Source organism: Amphiprion ocellaris, chromosome 13 (assembly GCF_022539595.1).
Source record: "Amphiprion ocellaris isolate individual 3 ecotype Okinawa chromosome 13, ASM2253959v1, whole genome shotgun sequence".
NCBI lineage: Eukaryota > Metazoa > Chordata > Actinopteri > Pomacentridae > Amphiprion > Amphiprion ocellaris.
In genome coordinates this window covers 19,107,544-19,132,488 of record NC_072778.1, presented here as the reverse complement: position 1 = coordinate 19,132,488, position 24,945 = coordinate 19,107,544, and the positions used below count along the sequence as shown (strand labels likewise).

Below are 24,945 nucleotides of genomic sequence, written 5' to 3'. Positions count from 1 at the left end.
CTCACTGTTTAGATAACTAAACAATCCTTCATAGTTTGGAGTTTTAGAATCGCTCAGTGTTTATTTTCATTCAGATGTTGTAGTCGAGTTGAACAACACTTGCCTAGGTCAAATAAATAGTGTCGGATTTTTTCTTTGTCCTTTCAAATCTGCCAAATCTCAAGGTATCTATCCCTTTTTTGTTGAAACACTCCTCAGGTTCACAGACAGAAGCGCGCCAGGAGATTTGTTTTTTTTTTTCTTTTTTTGTCTTTTGTTTGTCGAATGAGTGTAATCTTGACTACTGCTGCTACTACATCTTCTTTGAATAATGGCAATAAAATTAACAACAAAAACAACAACAGTAATAGCAGTGAAAAAAAATCCGGAATAAAACTGTCAATGGGCTTTGAGTGTGTTGAATAGTAGTACATGAGGTGACTGTTTCATTTGAATGTGTTTATATGCTGTGGTCACCGACAGCTTGATGTTGCAATGTTAATTTCAAGCATATTACACATCACAGCGTACTTGTCTGAAGCGTCAATTACAACATTTTTTCACGAAGCAAATGCAGTTGTCACGTATTTGGTGGCGTCTGGGGAACCTTTCAGGCCCACAAAGTCAATAAGTTTCAGCTCAGATGTATGCTGGGTTGACAAGCACGCGGATTTTGTAAGGCTGAGCAAGTTATTGCAATTAGATTACGTGCTTGTTTGAACGGAGTGAAATGCATTTTGTAAACCAAAGTACATATTTGCCGTGGTTGTTGTTTATTGACCGATTTGTTGAGCGACTGCGTTGTCTGAAATGCTGAATCAGTAATTTACGTGTGTCATGGTCATTGTTTGATCGCCTGTAGTTCAGACCTGATTGCAAAGTGTTTACTGGGTACATATATGCCCTGCTTGGCTTTCTGCATGTTCGTGTCATATAAAGTCTTCAACTGTTACCAATAAATTATGAAATAGTTATTTTCCGTCAGCTTTTGGCATTTTTTGCTGAGTCATAAAATTATGAATTGTATCAAAGCTGTTTTAAAAATCGCCCCCCAATGTTCATTTACCCAGTAGTGAATGACGTGCTCCGAGAGGTTGAAAGTAATTTCCTTTAGTCAGTGTGTGGATAAAAGATGACTCGTGGTGTCGCTGTTGGCCTACAGAAATTTAATACAAACCACTCCACCCACTGTTCCTGCATAGCTGTTGTAATTTCCAGCGAACCAATTCAATCGCGGATATGTTTCATCGTGTTTCTTTGTTAGATCGTTGAGCCATTTCCAATATATTGCAGGTTTTGCCCTGGACAATTAATCGCACACGCTGAAGTCATGTTATGTGTTAGGATGGCAGACAAAGGATTTCCAGCGCTTCGTCTGATCCTCGGCTTTGTTTCCTTTCTTTTAACGCTGCACGTCGTTCATGGAGATCTGAGTTATTCTTTTCCTGAAGAGATTAAACGAGAGTCTGTTATTGGAAATATTGCGAAGGATCTCGGTCTTGACCTGAAGACATTGTCTTCACGACAGGCCCGTGTTGATTTTGGGGGAACTCAGAAAAGGTACTGTGATATTAAGATGAATACTGGAGATTTGATCACATCGGAGAGAATCGACAGAGAGAGTCTTTGTGGCAAGAAACCGTCGTGCGTTTTGAAAGTGGACCTGGTTTTAGAAAACCCCCTAGAACTTCACCGTGTAAGCCTTCATATTCAAGATGTAAACGACAATTCACCGCAATTCAACGATAATTTAATTAAAATGGAAATACGTGAGTCAGCTGAAAAGGGTAACCGCTTTTCGATTGATGAGGCCCATGACCCAGATATAGGTCAAAATGCTGTTCAGAGGTACAACCTTGAGAAGAATGAATACTTTATTCTCGCTGTTGACAGTAACAAGGTCGAACTCGTACTGGAAAATAAGCTTGATCGAGAAAAGCAAAAAGAGCTGAATTTGCTTCTCACAGCTCTAGATGGTGGATCTCCTCAGAGATCAGGTACTGTAGTCATACACGTCACTGTACTGGATGCTAATGATAACGCCCCAGTGTTCAGTCAGGCCGTTTATAAAGCCAGTCTGCCTGAAAACTCTCCTCCAGATACAATCGTGATTAATGTCAGTGCAACTGATGCAGATGAAGGAGTGAATGGAGATGTGACATATCAATTTGGTCACGTGTCTGACGATGATGTAAATGTATTTTCTATTGATCACAAAACTGGAGAGATTCGAGTCACTGGTGTGATTGACTTTGAAGAAATTAGTTCTTTTGAAATGAGGGTGAAAGCCAAAGATGGTTTAGGACTAACATCATATGCCAAAGTTATAATAGATATTACTGATGTAAATGATAATGCTCCAGTAATATATCTGAAATCACTGACTAACCCCATACCTGAGAACGTGTCACCTGGTACAGAGGTGGGCATCATTAACGTACAGGACAGAGACTCTGAGGCTAACGGACAGGTCCGTTGCTTTATTCAGCAAAATGTCCCTTTTAAATTGGTTCCTTCCATCAAAAACTATTATTCTCTGGTGAGCACAGGACAACTGGACCGTGAAGTGGTGTCTGATTACAACATTACAATCAGTGCCACTGACGAGGGCTCTCCTCCTCTGTCCTCGTCTAAAAGTGTTCAGTTATCTGTAGCTGACATCAACGACAACCCACCTGTGTTTGAGGAACAGTCGTACAGCGCATATGTGAGTGAGAACAACAAACCTGGCTCCACTTTATGTTCCGTCAGTGCTCGAGACCCCGACTGGAGACAGAACGGTACCGTGATTTATTCTCTGTTATCTGGTGAGGTGAACGGTGCCCCGGTGTCCTCGTATGTGTCTGTGAACGGAGACACGGGTGTGATCCACGCTGTGAGGTCGTTTGATTATGAACAGTTTCGGAGCTTCAAAGTGCAGGTGATGGCGAGAGACAACGGTTCTCCTCCTCTGAGCAGCAACGTGACCGTGAGTGTGTTCATCTCGGATGTGAATGACAACTCTCCTCAGATTCTGTATCCTGCACCGGAGGGCAACTCGTTCATGACCGAGCTGGTCCCCAAAGCTGCTCACGGAGGCTCTCTGGTGTCCAAAGTGATCGCGGTGGACGCGGACTCCGGCCAGAACGCCTGGCTGTCGTATCATATAGTGAAATCCACTGATCCTGGACTTTTCAGTATTGGTGTCCACAGCGGAGAGATCAGGACACAGCGAGACATTTCTGAATCTGACAGCATGAAACAGAATCTTATTGTGTCAGTAAGAGACAACGGACAGCCCTCTCTGTCAGCCACGTGCTCCATGTATTTACTGATTTCTGACAACTTGGCTGAGGTGCCAGAACTGAAAGAAATGTCGAATTATGAGAATAATTCCAAGATGACATCATACCTGATTATAGCATTGGTGTCTGTATCCACCTTTTTCCTGACCTTCATCATCATCATCCTGGGTGTGAGGTTTTGTCGCAGGAGAAAGCCCAGACTGTTGTTTGATGGAGCAGTTGCCATCCCCAGCGCTTATCTCCCTCCTAATTACGCAGATGTTGACGGCACAGGAACTTTACGCAGCACTTACAATTATGATGCCTACCTGACAACAGGTTCTCGGACCAGTGACTTCAAGTTTGTGACATCTTACAATGACAACACTCTTCCTGCAGACCAGACTCTGAGGAAAAGTCCTTCAGACTTTGCTGATGTGTTTGGAGACTCAGATGGATCTCCAGAGGTAGGAATACTTTTACTTCCTTGAGTCCTCTTCACATTTACTCAGTGTTATTTGAAAAGCCATTGTATCTTCGGAAAAAAAGAAAGAAAGAAAAATGAAAACATAATCTACATAAAAGATCAATTGTAGATATTCTTTCATTCTTTCTTTCATAACATGTATCAACATTGATACTGGTTGATGTTGGGACCATATACTCTCACACTCAAACCACACTTTTCAGTTGGCTTTGGACTTGTTTTCTGCTCACTTTTTTTGCAGTGAAGTCTTAGGAGGTTTATAGATTATTTCTATTTGTCCATTGTGTAATGTTAACGTTTTGGTCAACGTGAAACTGAAAAAATACTCCTCTTGAATTGCAGACTAACAAAACATTTTTGATTCTATTTTTTTTTTTTTTAAACTTTGAATGAAACAAAAGAATTAGTGATCCAGTTATTACCAATTGCAAAGATGACTGTCACAAAATAGCATTTGGATGAAACATAAAAAAATCCCAAGTTCAACAGTCAGTTTTCATTCAGTATGTTTTCCTCAGTGGAGAAGATACTGCTTAGATCTCCCATTCGCTAACACAAGAGGGCTATGATAACACACACTGATCAGATCCCTGTTTATCTGCCCATGGGTGGATTCGTAAAGTTTCTTTCTTTTTCCTTTTTTTTTTTTTAATTTATTGGAGCCCCCAGTATGCAATTTTCAACGTTTATGCATACTTATGGCTTCTATTGATCTATCCAATACTTGTATGTGTTCACTTTTTCGGTGGTGTGGTCGCCTGTAGCATTCTAAATGAAGGTTGATTTTCCTGGTACTAGTCGTGTTCTTGTCTTGCCAGAGATAAAATGTTTTCGCCAGCCCAAAAATGAGTGATTTCAGACTCCATCCCGAAGTGTTAGTTGTCTTTCAGAATCGACAACTACATTACCCGAGCCTTTAATGATTGTCTTGGACTTTGGTCTGCCTCATCTGTTATCCTAGACTTTGGTTGATCTCATTTTTTATTTTTTCACACAAATATTACGTTATCATGTGTAGTAAAGATTTGAATTGCCATGTACTGCCTTTAATAACCATGGCTTGTTCTTTTTACCCACGGACTGATGTCGATTTATAATGAAACGAGCAAGAAAACAGTGACATGATATGCAATGAAATTAGATTTTTCAAATGCAGAGGCGAAATTGTGCTCTTAGCGTCGCTGTTTACCAGCAGAGGAAACAGTCCTCCACCCCTTGCTCCTGCTTTGTTACTGCAGACTCTATCCTCTCCTTGTTAAACTGTACCGTTGGCTGCGCTTTGGTCCGCCATTCGCTGCACAGACACTATTTGCAACAACAGCTGGTTAATGGTGATATTTCCTGGACCGAACATATTTTTTGCACGGTGGAAATTAACACCAGTCAACATTTTTGAGTCGTGTTCTTCATTTCTCATGTCAGTATGGCACACAATGGATATTCGGTGCCTGACCTGCTGTACTGCTTGGCTTTCTTTCTTCATTTGCTTCGAATCGGTAATGGAGATGTGAGCTATTCTCTTCCCGAGGAAATGAGACCCGGATCTGTTGTCGGAAATATAGCAAGAGACCTCGGACTGAACGTGGCGAAGTTTTTAGCTCGAAAGGCCCGCATTGACACCGAACTGAACCGCAAACGGTACTGTGACATCAATCTAAACACCGGGGATTTGATTGTAGCTGAGAGAATTGACAGGGAGGCTCTCTGTGGCGAAAAAGCATCTTGCATCCTTAAATCTGAGCTGGTCTTAGAGGCTCCGCTTGAGTTGCACCGCATTTCATTGCAAATACACGACATTAATGACAATCCACCTGTTTTTCCTAAAGATGAAATCAAGATCGAAATCAACGAACTGGCTGTGAAGGGATCCCGTTTCCGTGTTTTGGAGGCACACGATCTGGATATTGGACAAAATGCTGTTCAAAGCTATGCATTGCAGACGAACAGTTATTTAGAGCTGAAAACTCAATCAAAATTAGATGGAGGTAAATATGCCGAGCTAGTGTTGGATAACGAATTAGACCGCGAGGAACAGCAGGAATTGAGATTACTGCTCACTGCACTAGATGGAGGCGATCCTAAAAGGACTGGCACTGCAACTGTGCATGTGACTGTCTTGGATGCTAATGATAACGCTCCAGTGTTCAGCCAGGCCGTATATGAAGCCATTATTCCGGAAAACGCTCCTCTAGATACTGTGGTGGTTAAAGTGACCGCAACTGATGCAGATGAAGGTCAAAATGGTAAAGTGACTTATGAATTAAATCGTATTTCAGAAACAGGTAAAAAAGTATTTGCTTTAAATCACAGCACAGGAGAAATAAAAGTGATAGGGTCTTTGGATTTTGAGGAAGAATCGGTGTATGAAATGCGCATTGATGCCAAAGATGGATATGGCCTAACCTCAGATTCTAAAGTGGTAATTAAACTCTCTGATGTTAATGACAACCCACCTGGTATTAGCTTAAAATCGCTCAATAACCCCATACCTGAGAACGTGCCACCTGGTACAGAGGTGGGCATCATTAATGTGCAGGACGTAGACTCTGAGACTAACGGACAGGTCCGCTGCTCCATCCAGCAAGGTGTCCCCTTTAAGTTAGTTCCTTCAATTAAAAACTATTATTCTCTGGTGAGCACAGGGCAACTGGACCGTGAAGTGGTGTCTGATTACAACATTACAATCAGTGCCACTGACGAGGGCTCTCCTCCTCTGTCCTCGTCTAAAAGTGTTCAGTTATCTGTAGCTGACATCAACGACAACCCACCTGTGTTTGAGGAACAGTCGTACAGCGCATATGTGAGTGAGAACAACAATCCTGGCTCCACTTTATGTTCGGTCATTGCTCGAGATCCCGACTGGAGACAGAACGGTACAGTGATTTATTCTCTGTTATCTGGTGAGGTGAACGGTGCTCCGGTGTCCTCGTATGTGTCTGTGAACGGAGACACGGGTGTGATCCACGCTGTGAGGTCGTTTGATTATGAACAGTTTCGGAGCTTCAAAGTGCAGGTGATGGCGAGAGACAACGGTTCTCCTCCTCTGAGCAGCAACGTGACCGTGAGTGTGTTCATCTCGGATGTGAATGACAACTCTCCTCAGATTCTGTATCCCGCCCCGGAGGGCAACTCGTTCATGACCGAGCTGGTCCCCAAAGCTGCTCACGGAGGCTCTCTGGTGTCCAAAGTGATCGCGGTGGACGCGGACTCCGGTCAGAACGCCTGGCTGTCGTATCATATAGTGAAATCCACTGATCCCGGACTTTTCAGTATTGGTGTCCACAGCGGAGAGATCAGGACACAGCGAGACATTTCTGAATCTGACAGCATGAAACAGAATCTTATTGTGTCAGTGAAAGACAACGGACAGCCCTCTCTGTCAGCAACGTGCTCCATGTATTTACTGATTTCTGACAACTTGGCTGAGGTGCCAGAACTGAAAGAGATGTCGAACTATGAGAACAATTCCAAGCTGACATCATACCTGATTATAGCACTGGTGTCTGTGTCCACCTTCTTCCTGACCTTTATCATCATCATCCTGGGTGTGAGGTTTTGTCGCAGGAGAAAGCCCAGACTGTTGTTTGATGGAGCAGTTGCCATCCCCAGCGCTTATCTCCCTCCTAATTACGCAGATGTTGACGGCACAGGAACTTTACGCAGCACTTACAATTATGACGCCTACCTGACAACAGGTTCTCGGACCAGTGACTTCAAGTTTGTGACATCTTACAATGACAACACTCTGCCTGCAGACCAGACTCTGAGGAAAAGTCCATCAGACTTTGCTGAAATCTTTGGAGATGAGTCTCCGGAGGTAGGCCACGTACATTTTGTTCCTAATCCAAGTGTGGCTGTGAGTTTCCAGCGTTTTTATTTTTCGTGAACTCCATGTCCTTCATCTAAATGCCAGAGTATGCACTGATTCATTGATATGGTGGGCAGTTATGTTCCTTATCCATTAGCATGAAATCGTTTCCAGTAACTTTCCTTAACTGTGTAGCAGGTCAGCATTTTTTTCTCTCACACTCTTTGTTCAATATTTAATTATACTTTCATAACATTTATAGATCGTAATTATTCATACTGAAACCTTCTCGAAGTAGATAGGAATTGGGGAATCTACATGTGAAAAGTGGTCTTTCTTGGTTAAAGCTTTTTCTTGAATAGCAGTATTTCACAGCGTGAAAGGACTTACTGCACAGTTCCTTTAAATGGAGATGAATCGGTGGTTGCATGCCATCGATATAACTTAAAACATTTTCCGTTCTTGATCTTGTTTTTTAATCCTGACACCAGACGTCATTTCCCTTGCATATTAAGACTTGCATCTCGACTAAATATATGTGACTGCTGTCTCTGCATTATGTTGACCACTTGCTTTTGGACTTGTAATTTGTTTATCTTTTTCATCGTGTCAGAGTTTAAAGTGCAGTATAGTCGAAGCTTCCATGTGGGTATGTACTATTTATTCAAATGAGAAAGTGACGGAACGAGTGCTTGAGCAACGCGCAAAATGTTGAACAGGTCATTTTAATGCAGTCAGAGCGCTTGTTGTAAAGATGATTTTGGTAACGATAGAGGGATGAAATGAAATATCCCCACGTTCTACAGTAAATCAGTGAGAATAAGCTATAGTACTTTCTAGGCTTCTTGGGGATTTTTTTCCTTACCATTATGAGTTTTTCAGTGTTGTAATGCATCCTTTACTAATTAATATGTCAAACTTTTTTTGATTTTTTGTTTACGTTGGGAGAGCGGCCAAGCCTATTACTATAGGAACGGAAATATGCAGCGAAGGAACTCTGTAGCTTGTCTACGCACCTTTCAAACGCTGTCCATGGTGCTGAATGGTGTCTCGCACTGTCCATTCATACATGCGCCACGAACCAAAACCCGAGATATCCAAGTAAAATTATTCCACTTTCGACCTAAGACCGAAGTCACACCGCAGTGTTGATCATGGCAGAAACTGTAGTATCTAATACTAAACTTTCTTTTTTGTTTTGTGATATTCCAAATAAACTCACGGCGTCGCTGCTCGCTCACAGATGTGGAGAGGTCAGTCTCTCCACCCACTGCAAAAGCAGTTGGTGCATTAAAACCCGTGCTGCCATTGTTGTAGGAGCGGCGTGTTCTAATATCACGTCTACACTATATTTTTCAGCAGGAATAATATTTGCCTCTTTTTCTTTTTATTGGGAGGAATGATGGTCCTCACAGAACAATCGCTGCTGAGTTTTTTCTGCAGCTTTGTCCTTTTGGTCCACATCACCAGAGCAGACCTCAGCTATTCCGTTCCGGAGGAGATGAGACCAGGATCCATTGTTGGAAATATTGCGAAGGATCTCGGCCTGGAAGTAGGGAAATTATTTACGCGTAAAGCCCGGATTGATACCGAAGAAAACAACCAACATTACTGCGACGTTGATCTAAAAACGGGGAATTTTGTCATCAGGGAAAGGATTGACCGAGAAGAGCTTTGTGGGGAGAAGGTTTCTTGCATGTTGAAATTTGAATTAGTCCTAGAGAGCCCTTTGGAGCTGCACCGCGTTTCCTTGCTCATCCAGGATGTTAACGACAATTCACCGGTTTTTCCAAAGGATGCAATGAAGTTGGAAATAAGAGAGTCAGCAGTCAAAGGAGCTCGATATCGTGTGAACGAAGCACATGACGCGGACATTGGACAGAATACCGTCAAACATTACAGCTTACAAAAAAATGAACATTTTGTTTTGTCTGTTCAGGACGATGCTGATGGATCTAAGACCGTCGAGTTGGTGTTAGACAAAGAACTGGACCGTGAAAAAGAGCACGATTTAAATTTCATGCTTATTGCAGTTGATGGTGGGAATCCACAGAGATCAGGAACCGCTGTGATACACGTGACTGTGCTCGATGCTAATGATAACGCACCTGTGTTTGATCAGGCCGTTTACAAATCCAGTTTACCTGAAAATTCTCCTGTTGATACTGTCATCGTAACTGTAAGTGCCACTGATGCAGATGAGGGAGTCAATGGGGAGGTGACATATGAATTTAGTCGCATTTCAGAGAGGGCTAAAAAGGTTTTCTCCTTGGATGGTAAAACTGGGGAGATAAAAGTAACAGGAGCACTTGATTTCGAGAGTAATTCTAAATATGAAATGCGCATTGATGCTAAAGATGGTTATGGACTTTCGTCTGATTCCAAAGTAATGATTGACATCACTGATGTAAATGACAACCCTCCAGTGATCCATCTGAAATCACTGACTAACCCCATACCTGAGAACGTGTCACCTGGTACAGAGGTGGGCATCATTAACGTTCAGGACAGAGACTCTGAGACTAACGGACAGGTCCGCTGCTCCATCCAGCAAGGTGTCCCATTTAAGTTAGTCCCTTCAATTAAAAACTATTATTCTCTGGTGAGCACAGGACAACTGGACCGTGAAGTGGTGTCTGATTACAACATTACAATCGGTGCCACTGACGAGGGCTCTCCTCCTCTGTCCTCCTCTAAAAGTGTTCAGTTATCTGTAGCTGACATCAACGACAACCCACCTGTGTTTGAGGAACAGTCGTACAGCGCATATGTGAGTGAGAACAACAAACCTGGCTCCACTTTATGTTCGGTCAGTGCTCGAGACCCCGACTGGAGACAGAACGGTACAGTGATTTATTCTCTGTTATCTGGTGAGGTGAACGGTGCCCTGGTATCCTCGTATGTGTCTGTGAACGGAGACACGGGTGTGATCCACGCTGTGAAGTCGTTTGATTATGAACAGTTTCGGAGCTTCAAAGTGCAGGTGATGGCGAGAGACAACGGTTCTCCTCCTTTGAGCAGCAACGTGACCGTGAGTGTGTTCATCTCAGATGTGAATGACAACTCTCCTCAGATTCTGTATCCCGCCCCGGAGGGCAACTCGTTCATGACCGAGCTGGTCCCCAAAGCTGCTCACGGAGGCTCTCTGGTGTCCAAAGTGATTGCGGTGGACGCGGACTCCGGTCAGAACGCCTGGCTGTCGTATCATATAGTGAAATCCACTGATCCGGGACTTTTCAGTATTGGTGTCCACAGCGGAGAGATCAGGACACAGCGAGACATTTCTGAATCTGACAGCATGAAACAGAATCTTATTGTGTCAGTGAAAGACAACGGACAGCCCTCTCTGTCAGCCACCTGCTCCATGTATTTACTGATTTCTGACAACTTGGCTGAGGTGCCAGAACTGAAGGATATTTCTTATGATGAGAAGAATTCCAAACTGACATCATACCTGATTATAGCGCTGGTGTCTGTTTCCACCTTTTTTCTCACTTTCATCATCATCATCCTGGGTATGAGGTTTTGTCGCAGGAGAAAGCCCAGACTGTTGTTTGATGGAGCAGTTGCCATCCCCAGCGCTTATCTCCCTCCTAATTACGCAGATGTTGACGGCACAGGAACTTTACGCAGCACTTACAATTATGACGCCTACCTGACAACAGGTTCTCGGACTAGTGACTTCAAGTTTGTGACATCTTACAATGACAACACTCTGCCTGCAGACCAGACTCTGAGGAAAAGTCCTTCAGACTTCCTTGAGGCTTTTGGAGATTCTGATGATTCTTCCCAGGTATGAATTTCAGAATGAAATGATTACTCTTCCGCAATTGGTATAATCCAGTGGCTCCATTTTTTCTCTGTGATCATCAGTATCAAATAGCAACATCAGCTGCATCTCCAACGCACGTCATTTCTTGTCAACTCATTGTTTTTTTTTTGCTCATTGGACCTTACTTGTAAAATGCATTGAAGTCAAGGGATATTTATTATGCAGTTCAGAAAGTAATTGTTTCAAGTTGAAGGAATTGTTGATAAGAACAAAAAACACATTTTTTTTAGAATATTGTTTTCTGACAACAAGTTCATGGAATACTGAGTATGCGCATGTATACTCGGCATTTCTCAAGCCTTCTTTTGTCTTTTTTTTAATCTTATGTGACAGAGTGTTTTGACGTAGCGAAGTTGGTATGAAGACCAAGGGTTCAGATTTGTGTTGTAATTCAAGCACAAGTGGCCTGCCTATTAAGTTATCTGAACTTTGGACTTGGATTTGACCATACTGAGGAAAGAAACTCACAGATGGTGGGTTTGCCTTTTTGCATTCATAAAAATGGCTCTGCCTTTTGTTAATGACTTTTTATATTAACTCTTTTGTTTCTTACATGCCTTTAATATGTCCAATTTAGCAATGAGTAATTACAAATCATTAACCTTGTATTGCATTTGTCGTGTGTTACAACATGCCATGTTTTGTTTATTTTTCTGCTGCTGGATTCTTTTCTTCAAGTCATAATAGAGAGGCGACTTTTGTCAGATAACCATATTAAATATCTAAGAATCAGTTTATTGTTTGTTGGTGGCTTTAAATTGAGCAACCCACTGTTCCCTGCACAGCACATAAGATGTACTTAGTAACTGGATAACTGTCTACACAGAAAAAACTTTGTACTGTGATCTAATTCAATAGTTCTGTATTTTATGTGTGTGGAACATAAGGATTAGTTAATGATGATACTTTGTCAGAAAGGTCTTGATATGACTGATAATGATATAGATTGTTTGTTTTGAGGTTGAATATTGTTTGGTGTTTTTGATGTGTTTGCCATCAAAGCAGGAATGACTTGGATACAAACTTTAGAATGACAGTTTAATTACTCAGTCCAAGAGGTCATGAGGCTGAAAAAAGTATGAACTTTTTGAGCACTTCCTCCCTTATTTAATAACATGCACGTACCTGTTTTCCATGAGCAGCAGTTTAAACTATTCTTGTAAAGCAAGCAGTTATCTGTGGAACTGCAGCAATACCCCAGTTGTGATACATGACATGAACTGACTTGGCAGTATAGCTGACACAATTTTTCAACAGCCCTAAAGCTCATCTACAGATAATTACTTACTTTTTGTTCTTGTGAAGTGTTTTAAATATTAGAAACATGCACTTTCCTATGAGGATGACTGAATGTGAAAGATAAGTCATTTTTCTCCAGTTCCTCTGCTAAACTGGTCCCAGCCATATTGATCCTTTGAGATGATCCATTTTGCAATTTAATCTTGAAAGTTGCAGCTTTGTTTTTAAATTTAATGTTTGTAAATGTCTCAGTGCAACATTTTTTAAGAACACATTGAAGTTGACTACACAATATTTGATCCGAGAAACAACTGCGTCTATATCTACCAGTTATTTGGTTAATACCATGCAGACCTACTCGTTAGTCTAAGTTTTCATATTATGCTCTCTGTTATTCTTGATTGAATGTTCGTATCACGCCATTAAGCTGTAATTTTATTTCATGTGTCTATCTTAAATGAACACACCGCGTCGCTGTCTACTAGTTTACTAGGAAACATTGCAGTGGATTGTAGCATAACGTCTCCACCCCATTGTTCCTGAGCTGTGTGCTGGAAGGAGCCGTGGGATCACGGTGCTAATTTCTGTCTTCGCATTCGTTTAATTTGCCCAAAACTGACCGTATTTGCAAGTTTAGCCAAACTTCTTCAAAAAACTCTTTACTGACGGATGTTTCTCGTTTGGAATAATGGTACACGGAGGATTTTCAAAGCTTGGCCTGGTAACGCGCTTTGTCGTCTGTCTCCTTGCTCTGCAATCCGTATATGCCGAGGTGAGCTATTCATTCCAAGAGGAGATGAAACCAGGAACTGTCATTGGAAATATAGCCAAAGATCTTGGTCTGGATATTAACACCCTGTCAGCTCGTAAAGCCCGTATTGACTCTGAAGGGAATAACGAACGATTCTGTGTTGTGAATCTGAACACCGGAGATTTGAGTGTTGCTGAGAAGCTTGACAGAGAGAGCCTCTGTGGCACTAAACCATCGTGCATTTTGGTCCAGGAGCTTGTACTGGAGAATCCGTTAGAATTACATCGCATAAATTTGCACGTTCAAGACATAAATGACAACTCTCCGCAATTTAAAAGAGATTTAATCCGAATGGAAATACGTGAGTCCGCAGAAAAGGGCACTCGTTTCTCAATGGAGGAAGCACATGACGCGGATATTGGAAAAAATTCTGTTCAGACATACAGCCTACAGAAGAATGACAATTTTATTCTCATGATCGATGCGACTAAAGTTGAACTTGTTCTAGAGAATAAACTGGATAGAGAGACAAAACAAGAGATTAACTTGCTTTTAACGGCTGTTGATGGTGGTTCTCCTCAGAGTTCAGGTACTGTAATGATACATGTGACAGTGCTGGATGCTAATGATAATGCCCCAGTATTTAGTCAAAACGTCTATAAAGCAAGTGTGCCTGAAAACGCTCCTGTTAATACTGTGGTGGTTACAGTAAGTGCTACTGATGCAGATGAGGGGGTGAATGGAGATGTGACATATGACTTTGGTCATGTTTCAGAGACCGATGGAAAAGTGTTTTCAATTGACAGTAAAACAGGAGAAATAAGAGTAATTGGTAGCACAGATTTTGAGAAGAAAAATACATTTGAACTGCGAGTCATGGCAAAAGATGGACTGGGATTGAGTTCATATGCCAAGGTTTACATAGATCTAACTGATGAAAATGATAACGCCCCTGTAATATATTTAAAATCCCTGACTAACCCCATACCTGAGAACGTGTCACCTGGTACAGAGGTGGGCATCATTAACGTGCAGGACAGAGACTCTGAAACGAACGGACAGGTCCGCTGCTTTATTCAGCAAAATGTCCCTTTTAAATTGGTTCCTTCCATCAAAAACTATTATTCTCTGGTGAGCACAGGACAACTGGACCGTGAAGTGGTGTCTGATTACAACATTACAATCAGTGCCACCGACGAGGGCTCTCCTCCTCTGTCCTCGTCTAAAAGTGTTCAGTTATCTGTAGCTGACATCAACGACAACCCACCTGTGTTTGAGGAACAGTCGTACAGCGCATATGTGAGTGAGAACAACAAACCTGGTTCCACTTTATGTTCCGTCAGTGCTCGAGACCCCGACTGGAGACAGAACGGTACAGTGATTTATTCTCTGTTATCTGGTGAGGTGAACGGTGCCCCGGTGTCCTCGTATGTGTCTGTGAACGGAGACACGGGTGTGATCCACGCTGTGAGGTCGTTTGATTATGAACAGTTTCGGAGTTTCAAAGTGCAGGTGATGGCGAGAGACAACGGTTCTCCTCCTCTGAGCAGCAACGTGACCGTGAGTGTGTTCATCTCGGATGTGAATGACAACTCTCCTCAGATTCTGTATCCCGCCCCGGAGGGCAACTCGTTCATGACCGAGCTGGTCCCCAAAGCTGCTCACGGAGGCTCTCTGGTGTCCAAAGTGATCGCGGTGGACGCGGACTCCGGTCAGAACGCCTGGCTGTCGTATCATATAGTGAAATCCACTGATCCGGGACTTTTCAGTATTGGTGTCCACAGTGGAGAGATCAGGACACAGCGAGACATTTCTGAATCTGACAGCATGAAACAGAATCTTATTGTGTCAGTGAAAGACAACGGACAGCCCTCTCTGTCAGCCACCTGCTCCATGTATTTACTGATTTCTGACAACTTGGCTGAGGTGCCAGAACTGAAAGAAATGTCGAACTATGAGAATAATTCCAAGCTGACTTCATACCTTATCATTGCATTGGTGTCTGTGTCCACCTTCTTCCTGACCTTTATCATCATCATCCTGGGTGTGAGGTTTTGTCGCAGGAGAAAGCCCAGACTGTTGTTTGATGGAGCAGTTGCCATCCCCAGCGCTTATCTCCCTCCTAATTACGCAGATGTTGACGGCACAGGAACTTTATGCAGCACTTACAATTATGACGCCTACCTGACAACAGGTTCTCGGACCAGTGACTTCAAGTTTGTGACATCTTACAATGACAACACTCTGCCTGCAGACCAGACTCTGAGGAAAAGTACAACAGACTTCCTTGAGGCTTTTGGAGATTCTGATGATTCTTCCCAGGTAAGAAATCCTGAGTGAAGCAATCGGTATTCAATCGATAATTCAGACATTACACTTACTAAAATATATAACATCCCATGCCAACTCATGGCCTGTTAAACAGACTGCGACGAAAAGGCAGACAGAATTTGCTGAAGCAGTTTTTTTCACATGAAACATTTTTCAAGGAAAACTTTTCATTTATTCTTCATAAAGCAAAAGATTTTGGCAGATTGCACCCTTTTCCATGCAATTCCCCCAGTATATTCATACACTACACTGAAAGAGTAAAGAGTTTAGCTTTCTGCTCAGTTTAGGCTCCATTTGGTTTGGTATTCGTCACTATCCATGGTCCTAACACCAGCAGTTAACTCGGAATTGTATCCTCCTCTTCCTTCTCTCTTAGCGATCAATATTAATAATGCACATCTTGGCTGTGAAACAACAGAATACTTGTAAAACTTCTCCTTTATGCTTCGACGTCAGGTCGGTGTATTTTAATTGTAGAATTTGCAGATATTACATTTTTTCTATGAAGTTGTCATTTACAATTAGGATTTTTTTTTTCTGGTGGTCTATGGACAATACCCACTGGGTTGCACGCAATGACGACACAAAAAGCCTTGCAATGTAGGCTGATCTCACAATCGTAAAATCCTGCCTCTGTTTCTATTTTGAACTTGTTAGTGTGCAGAATAAGTATTTGTTCAACTGTGTTTAGGGTTTTAGTTGGCTTTTGACTGCAATGTTGTGTTCATTTGTAATATTTTGACAGGTTTCACTTGTAGTCTTTGCTGAACTAAATATTCGACAAGGTACCGGTTTGTTGAGAGAATATCCACAATCAAAAACAACACTATTGTAACGTCATGCACAGCCTGAAAACAGTCCACCGACTTGAGAGAAACGATTTCTTTAATTAAGTCTCTCATCTCGTCTGTCTGACTCTCTCCCTGGGATAAATTCTCTTGAGATGAAATAAGTTACGAGCTCTGTAATAACTTGCAGGATGACTGTACATTGTAATCTTCGGGACATGCTGTGAGTGTCGCTGTCTACCAATTCAAAACTGATAGTGGCTCCATATGAAACCTTTCAGCGTCTCCACCCACAGTTTTCCTCTTCATTGTTTGCCACAACGCTATTTGTCTTGAATTGCTTCCAGATGTACACATTCCTCTGTGTTTGTCAGGATTGCTAATCACATTCTTTTGATTCATTTCGATTGCTGAAGGATGGCACGTGTGGGATTCTCGGTGAACCTTGTCTGCTGCTCACTTTTTTTGCTTTTAGGATTACGGCTGTCTTATGGCGACGTGAGCTATTCTTTCCCCGAGGAAATGAAACGCGGATCAGTGATTGGAAATATAGCCAAGGATCTTGGGCTTCAAGTAAGCAGACTTCCACCTCGGAAGGCTCGAATTGTCATTGAAGGAAACCGCAAACCTTATTGCGAGGTTAATGCTGATACTGGAGAGCTGGTCGTTGCTGAGCGGATTGACCGAGAGGAGCTATGCGGAGCGAAGATTACATGTAATCTAAAATGCGAGTTGGTACTGGAGGATCCACTAGAATCGCACCGAATATCTTTGCAAATCCAGGACGTTAATGACAACCCCCCCGTTTTTACAAAGGATACCGTTAAATTGGAGATACGTGAATCAGCACCCAAAGGCTCTCGCTATAGAATAAACGCCGCACGCGATGCAGACATTGGACAAAATGCTGTTCAAAATTATGTTTTACAAAAAAATAATTATTTTGTTTTGAATGTGCTGACTAATTCTGTTGGTACAAAATACAGCGAGATAGTCTTGGATAGAGAATTAGATCGTGAAGAACAACAGGAGGTGGCTTTATTGCTGACTGCCGTTGATGGAGGATCCCCTCAGAGATCAGGCACTGCAGTCATAAAAATCACTGTACTAGATGCTAATGATAACTCACCAGTGTTCAGCCAGGCCGTCTATGAGGCTACTCTATCTGAAAACTCTCCTCTAGACACTGTAGTAGTGACGGTGAGTGCTACTGATGCAGATGAAGGAGTGAATGGTCAAGTAACTTATGAATTTAGTGGAATCAGTGATATAGCAAAACAAATATTTTCACTGAATGAATACACTGGTGAAATAGCAGTTGCAAAAAATGTTGACTATGAAGAAGAATCAAAATTCGAAATGCTAATTGAGGGAAAAGATGGCTATGGCCTATCAACAGAAGCAAAGGTAGTAATAGATATAACTGACATGAATGACAATGCCCCTGTGATACATATTAATTCATTAGCAAATCCCATACCTGAGAATGTGTCACCTGGTACAGAGGTGGGCATCATTCATGTGCAGGATGCAGACTCGGGCAATAACAAACAGGTTCGCTGCTCCATTCAGCAAAGTGTTCCTTTTAAGTTAGTTCCTTCTATTAAAAACTATTATTCTCTGGTGAGCACAGGACAACTGGACCGTGAAGTGGTGTCTGATTACAACATTACAATCAGTGCCACTGACGAGGGCTCTCCTCCTCTGTCCTCGTCTAAAAGTGTTCAGTTATCTGTAGCTGACATCAACGACAACCCACCTGTGTTTGAGGAACAGTCGTACAGCGCATATGTGAGTGAGAACAACAAACCTGGCTCCACTTTATGTTCGGTGAGTGCTCGAGACCCCGACTGGAGACAGAACGGTACCGTGATTTATTCTCTGTTATCTGGTGAGGTGAACGGTGCCCCGGTGTCCTCGTATGTGTCTGTGAACGGAGACACGGGTGTGATCCACGCTGTGAGGTCGTTTGATTATGAACAGTTTCGGAGCTTCAAAGTGCAGGTGATGGCGAGAGACAACGGTTCTCCTCCTCTGAGCAGCAACGTGACCGTGAGTGTGTTCATCTCGGATGTGAATGACAACTCTCCTCAGATTCTGTATCCTGCACCGGAGGGCAACTCGTTCATGACCGAGCTTGTCCCCAAAGCTGCTCACGGAGGCTCTCTGGTGTCCAAAGTGATCGCGGTGGACGCGGACTCGGGTCAGAACGCCTGGTTGTCTTATCATATAGTGAAATCCACTGATCCTGGACTTTTCAGTATTGGTGTCCACAGCGGAGAGATCAGGACACAGCGAGACATTTCTGAATCTGACAGCATGAAACAGAATCTTATTGTGTCAGTGAAAGACAACGGACAGCCCTCTCTGTCAGCCACCTGTTCCATGTATTTACTGATTTCTGACAACTTGGCTGAGGTGCCAGAATTGAAAGAAATGTCGAACTTTGAGAACAATTCTAAGCTAACCTCTTATCTGATTATAGCATTGGTGTCTGTGTCCACCTTTTTCTTGACCTTCATTATCATTATCCTGGGTGTGAGGTTTTGTCGCAGGAGAAAGCCCAGACTGTTGTTTGATGGAGCAGTTACCATCCCCAGCGCTTATCTCCCTCCTAATTACGCAGATGTTGACGGCACAGGAACTTTACGCAGCACTTACAATTATGACGCCTACCTGACAACAGGTTCTCGGACCAGTGACTTCAAGTTTGTGACATCTTACAATGACAACACTCTGCCTGCAGACCAGACTCTGAGGAAAAGTCCATCAGACTTTGCTGAAGCGTTTCAAGATTCTTTGGAGCCTTTTGAGGTAGGCGCATAATAAGCTTTTTTTAACCGGAGCTAAATCTCTTCAGTGTGTGGAGCTTTTACACCCGAACAAATTCATTTCAGTTCTGGTTGCATTACTTGAATACCAGTGTTTACTTACAACCTATGCTCTTCAGGGAATTTGGCAATTATCTCTGTACAGTGACTATTTGAAACTTGTAAGACTTTTTTCTTTTTTGTTTTTTCTAAATTGCCAAATATAAACTCGAGCCTTTGCTTGAAGCCTGTTGTGTACCTTCAGGCTAGTTGGTTAAAATACAGCTTGATTTTCCCTCATACACCTGTAGTGTCCTATTCCTGATATCTTCCTGTGTCCTCATCAAAATTCTACATTTACTCCTCAGTACTGTGTGTCACATTGATTGTGCTGCCAGTATATCATGTCACTGTGTTAGAAAAGCAGATACACAGTATTAATGTAAATGAAATACAGGCAACTTCGATAACTTTTTCTGAGAACCCACGATTAATTACTTGGGCTTACAGAGATAAAACCGCAGGAAGAAATCTTTTCAAATCAAGCAACCAGTGTGTGTGTATCTGTATAATCCAGTATCTTGTTTCCTAATGGAACTTGAATTATCCTCAGTTGCCTGTTGCCTATTTGCTCTTTAAATGTATTGCTTGAAACCCTTCATTTCTCTTAAAGAACTGCTAGAATAATAGTAGTGTATTACATGACTAATTTTATGAAATTCAAAAAGAAGAGCGTCCTTTCTTTAGTTTTACTTTCATTTTGCATTTTGTTAAGTCGCCTGAGACTCTTGACAAATACGGGCTCTTATCTAAGTGGCATCTGTCCATGGTGCTGAAACAAACCCGCTACTTTCAGATACATTTTCTCGTTACTGCTGTGCAGTGAAAACAGTCCAAAAAGGAAACCATATACCTATCTGTAGGTTTTGTGTGTCTTTTGTTTATATTTGACTACAGCCTGGGATATGCTTCTGTCTTTGTCACTGAAATGCTCCATTTAAATCTTTTGTAATACCAGTATTTTGCTCACAGCGTCGCTGTCCGCCAGCTTTACCGAGTGGTGTCACATTATGTTATCCCACACATTTAGACATCCAAATCTAGACAGATTTCTCGCTGGTGAAAGCATCGAAGTCGCTACATAAATAATCGGACCAAACGTGTCGTCTGAGGGATATACCGTTTGGCTCCCTGTTATCTTTATTTTCGAAGTCTTTGTTTTGGTGGTTTTGACACTGGCCTTTCAGCAAAAATGGGACACAAAGCGTTTTCAGTGCTCGGCCTTGTTTTTTCCTTGGGATTATTTCTCCTGCTGCCGCAAACCACCTTTGGAGATGTGTCTTATTCCTTTCCAGAGGAGATGAAACGAGGCTCCGTTGTTGGAAATATAGCAAAAGATATAGGACTTGAGGTGGGCAAACTGGCTGCTCGTAAGGCTCGCATTGATACAGACGGAAACAGCAAACGGTATTGTGACATTAATCTGAATACCGGAGACATCATTGTTACCGACAGGATCGACAGAGAGGCGCTTTGTGGCAAAAAAGCATCTTGCGTTTTGAAACAGGAGCTTGTTTTAGAAAACCCTTTAGAGCTTCACCGCATCACTGTTCACGTTCAAGATATCAATGATAATTCACCACAGTTTAAAAAGAATACGATCAGATTTGATATTAGTGAATCAGCAGTCAAAGGAAGTCATTATCGTTTAGATGAGGCCCATGATGCAGATGTAGGACAAAACGCTGTTCAGGGCTACAGTATCGAAGCAAATGAACATTTTAGGATAAATGTTGTTTCAAAAAGCGGAGGAGGGAAATATAGTGAGTTAGTTTTAGAGAAGGAACTGGATAGAGAGCAACAGCAAGAGCTAACGATTGTGCTTGCAGCAACAGACGGGGGCACACCTCAGAGATCAGGGACTGCAGTTATTCATGTCACTGTACTGGATGCTAATGATAACGCCCCAATGTTCAGCCAAACCGTTTATAAAGCCAGTCTGCCTGAAAACTCTCCTTTAGAGACTGTTGTGGTTACAGTGAGCGCAACCGATGCAGATGAGGGAATTAACGGAGATGTGACCTATGAATTTGATCACATTTCGGATGAAAGTAATAACGCATTTTCTCTTGATCAGACAAGTGGTGAGGTAAGAGTAAGTGGATCGTTAGATTATGAAGAGTTATCCACCTACGAAATGCAAATTACAGCCAAGGATGGTCTTGGATTGGTGTCATCCTGCACATTGATTATTGACATCACTGATGTTAATGATAACGCTCCCATAACATCAGTTAAGTCTCTGAGCAATCCCATACCAGAAAATACGCCTCCTGGTACAGAGGTGGGTATCATTAACGTGCAGGACAGAGACTCTGAGATCAACGGAAAGGTCCACTGCTTTATTCAACAAAATGTTCCTTTTAAATTGGTTCCTTCTATTAAAAACTATTATTCTCTGGTGAGCACAGGACAACTGGACCGCGAAGTGGTGTCTGATTACAACATTACAATCAGTGCCACTGACGAGGGCTCTCCTCCTCTGTCCTCGTCTAAAAGTGTTCAGTTATCTGTAGCTGACATCAACGACAACCCACCTGTGTTTGAGGAACAGTCGTACAGCGCATATGTGAGTGAGAACAACAAACCTGGCTCCACTTTATGTTCGGTCAGTGCTCGAGACCCCGACTGGAGACAGAACGGTACCGTGATTTATTCTCTGTTATCTGGTGAGGTGAACGGTGCCCCGGTGTCCTCGTATGTGTCTGTGAACGGAGACACGGGTGTGATCCACGCTGTGAGGTCGTTTGATTATGAACAGTTTCGGAGCTTCAAAGTGCAGGTGATGGCGAGAGACAACGGTTCTCCTCCTCTGAGCAGCAACGTGACCGTGAGTGTGTTCATCTCGGATGTGAATGACAACTCTCCTCAGATTCTGTATCCCGCCGCGGAGGGCAACTCGTTCATGACCGAGCTGGTCCCCAAAGCTGCTCACGGAGGCTCTCTGGTGTCCAAAGTGATCGCGGTGGACGCGGACTCCGGTCAGAACGCCTGGCTGTCGTATCATATAGTGAAATCCACTGATCCGGGACTTTTCAGTATTGGTGTCCACAGTGGAGAGATCAGGACACAGCGAGACATTTCTGAATCTGACAGCATGAAACAGAATCTTATTGTGTCAGTGAAAGACAACGGACAGCCCTCTCTGTCAGCCACCTGCTCCATGTATTTACTGATTTCTGACAACTTGGCTGAGGTGCCAGAATTGAAAGAAATGTCGAACTATGAGAATAATTCCAAGCTGACCTCATACCTGATTATAGCATTGGTGTCTGTGTCCACCTTTTTCTTGACCTTCATTATCATCATCCTGGGTGTGAGGTTTTGTCGCAGGAGAAAGCCCAGACTGTTGTTTGATGGAGCAGTTGCCATCCCCAGCGCTTATCTCCCTCCTAATTACGCAGATGTTGACGGCACAGGAACTTCACGCAGCACTTACAATTATGACGCCTACCTGACAACAGGTTCTCGGACCAGTGACTTCAAGTTTGTGACATCTTACAATGACAACACTCTGCCTGCAGACCAGACTCTGAGGAAGAGTCCATCAGACTTTGTTGATGCCTTTGGAGATTGTGAATCTTCTCCTGAGGTAGGGACAGCTGCCACATATAGTTTATTTATTTGTTATTATTATTTTATTGTTTGCAATTTAATAATGCAGGGCATGTTCAACAGATTGTACTTATGCATCTCGTCAGTCAGATGACTCCTTTGAGGTAGGGCCCCCATTATGTATTCATACTTCAGGATTAACCACTGTTCTTGTTCTTGCTCTTGTTGTTGTTGTTCTCTTGCTTCTTCAAGTGGAGCTGACTAATTAGATTCACAGTTGATTTATCCAGACATTTGGAGGTTTAGATCAGCCTGTTATATTTTTTTTGTGTCCCTTGCTGGCCAAATAGCAAACATGTTGTGGACAAATTTTGGTTATGTTTTTACATGAATGCAAATACTTTAAATCCGTCTTTTCACATTACAAGATTCTTTGCAGTTTTTGGCTGTCTACTTCTTGGAAGGTGTATTCTTGAGTCGATACATATGTGTTTAACATTAAATGTTTAAATGTACATTCATTGACCTTTTCTGGTTAATGATGGTTTTAGAAGTGAGGGATTAGTTCTTTGACATTACTTCACACCATGTGCTTTAGAGACATTCTATATTGCATGAAGCATAGGCAATATAAATATTTATAGTACAATAATTTAAATGTGTATTTATTTTCTGTATTTATTTACCCTTTTTACACCCACCCAGTTAAAATTAATTTGTCCATCGTTTGTGGATTTGCAGCTGTATTGCTTTATCCTGAAGAATATCCCGAAATGACTGCACATGTGACCAAAGTTGTGCAGATGCTGAGCTGCTTTTTTGTTATTGTATGTATATTCATAATTTTATTTAATAGCTCTGTTGCACATGTACAGTTTAGCTTTTACATTCTTGCATGTCAGTGAGCGGCCAAGTAGTTAAACTTGGTTTACTTTATGCATTAAATATGTAACATCTTCAAAAATATATTGCATTTCTTATGTGCTGGGCTTTATGCTTTTCCAGTACAGTATGGCATTAGGTTAGACTGCAGTATAGATACACATAGTAAAATATTTTGGCTTGTTTGATGATATCATTCAAACTTGAAGCCCCTACATTAAGAATTTGTCAGTCGATGACTACCTAGCCCTTGATTAGTAGCTTTGTCATGGCAGTTACATTACATGGCAGTTTGGACCTGTGACTGTATGAATGAAATTTGCTTCATCATCTTATAATTACTACTGTTTCATAACTTAGTAATGAGTGTAGTTTTAGCTTAATGAGCTTGCCTAAGAATAACAAAATCTTATTTTGCCTGCAATTTCTTTTTTCATTGTAACTATATACAGTATATTGAGGAAGCAGAATTTTGCACATCAACATTGGGTTGAATCTTTGTTAAATTTAGTCAAATAATGCATGAGATTGTGTACATTCTGGATGACAAGGGAAAATAAGCAAGCATAGTTTATCTGTTCTTTTTTGAAAATACTCAGTTATATCTTCTGAATATTTCTGTAGCTGATCATGGGAGGGGATTGCCATTGGACTCTTACTGTGTATGTTGCCTGTCATAGTTGTATTCAAGAAACAAGTTATGTCTGAAGCCCTCTTCCTGATTCCTTGATGTCCTTATTCCAGTTGATTAAAACAATGAAACTCCCAAAAACAGAGTCAACAATTTAAAAAAATGCAGATGTTTTGAATTTAGATTTCAAGTGTAAAGTTTGTGCATTCTTCTCTGGTGACTGAGCAAACTGCAAAGCAAAAGAAAAGGCAGTTTAGACACTTGGCAGAACATAAAGTTGCTAAAGTTTACTGAATAACACAATTTAGAAGCAGATGTTGCAGTTGTTTTTCTGTTGGCAAGAAACTTTGAGTCCTTCATTTTCTATTACATTTCTGTCAACTGAAGTTATGATATTAAAACATTATGTTGTCAGTAAGTAAAATTTTCATCATCAGTTACTGGGAAAAAAGTCTATTTTTTCAGTGAGTCTTGGATTTGCATCATAGTCAGCCTTTTCACACAAATGACCCGCAGACATTCTTTGATT

General features: G+C 41.9%; 1 protein-coding gene across 13 annotated transcripts in view; it reads left to right on the top strand.

The window, feature by feature from the left end:
* LOC111576782 (protocadherin gamma-C5-like) overlaps positions 1-24,945 on the top strand; it is a 353,923-nt gene that overhangs the window by 33,407 nt on the left and 295,571 nt on the right. The window contains exon 1 of one of the 13 annotated variants that reach the window (XM_055016493.1): positions 1,223-3,709. The exons of 7 other annotated variants lie outside the window; for them this stretch is intronic. In XM_055016493.1, coding sequence (XP_054872468.1) covers positions 1,310-3,709 — 2,400 coding nt within the window. In that variant the 5' untranslated portion in view covers positions 1,223-1,309. Of the gene's footprint in view, positions 1-1,222; positions 3,710-5,041; positions 7,547-8,912; positions 11,331-13,386; positions 15,682-16,820; positions 19,293-20,425; positions 22,941-24,945 lie in introns of those variants that run through there. 5 more of the 13 variants (XM_055016500.1, XM_055016499.1, XM_055016525.1 and 2 more) reach the window with 5 other exon arrangements.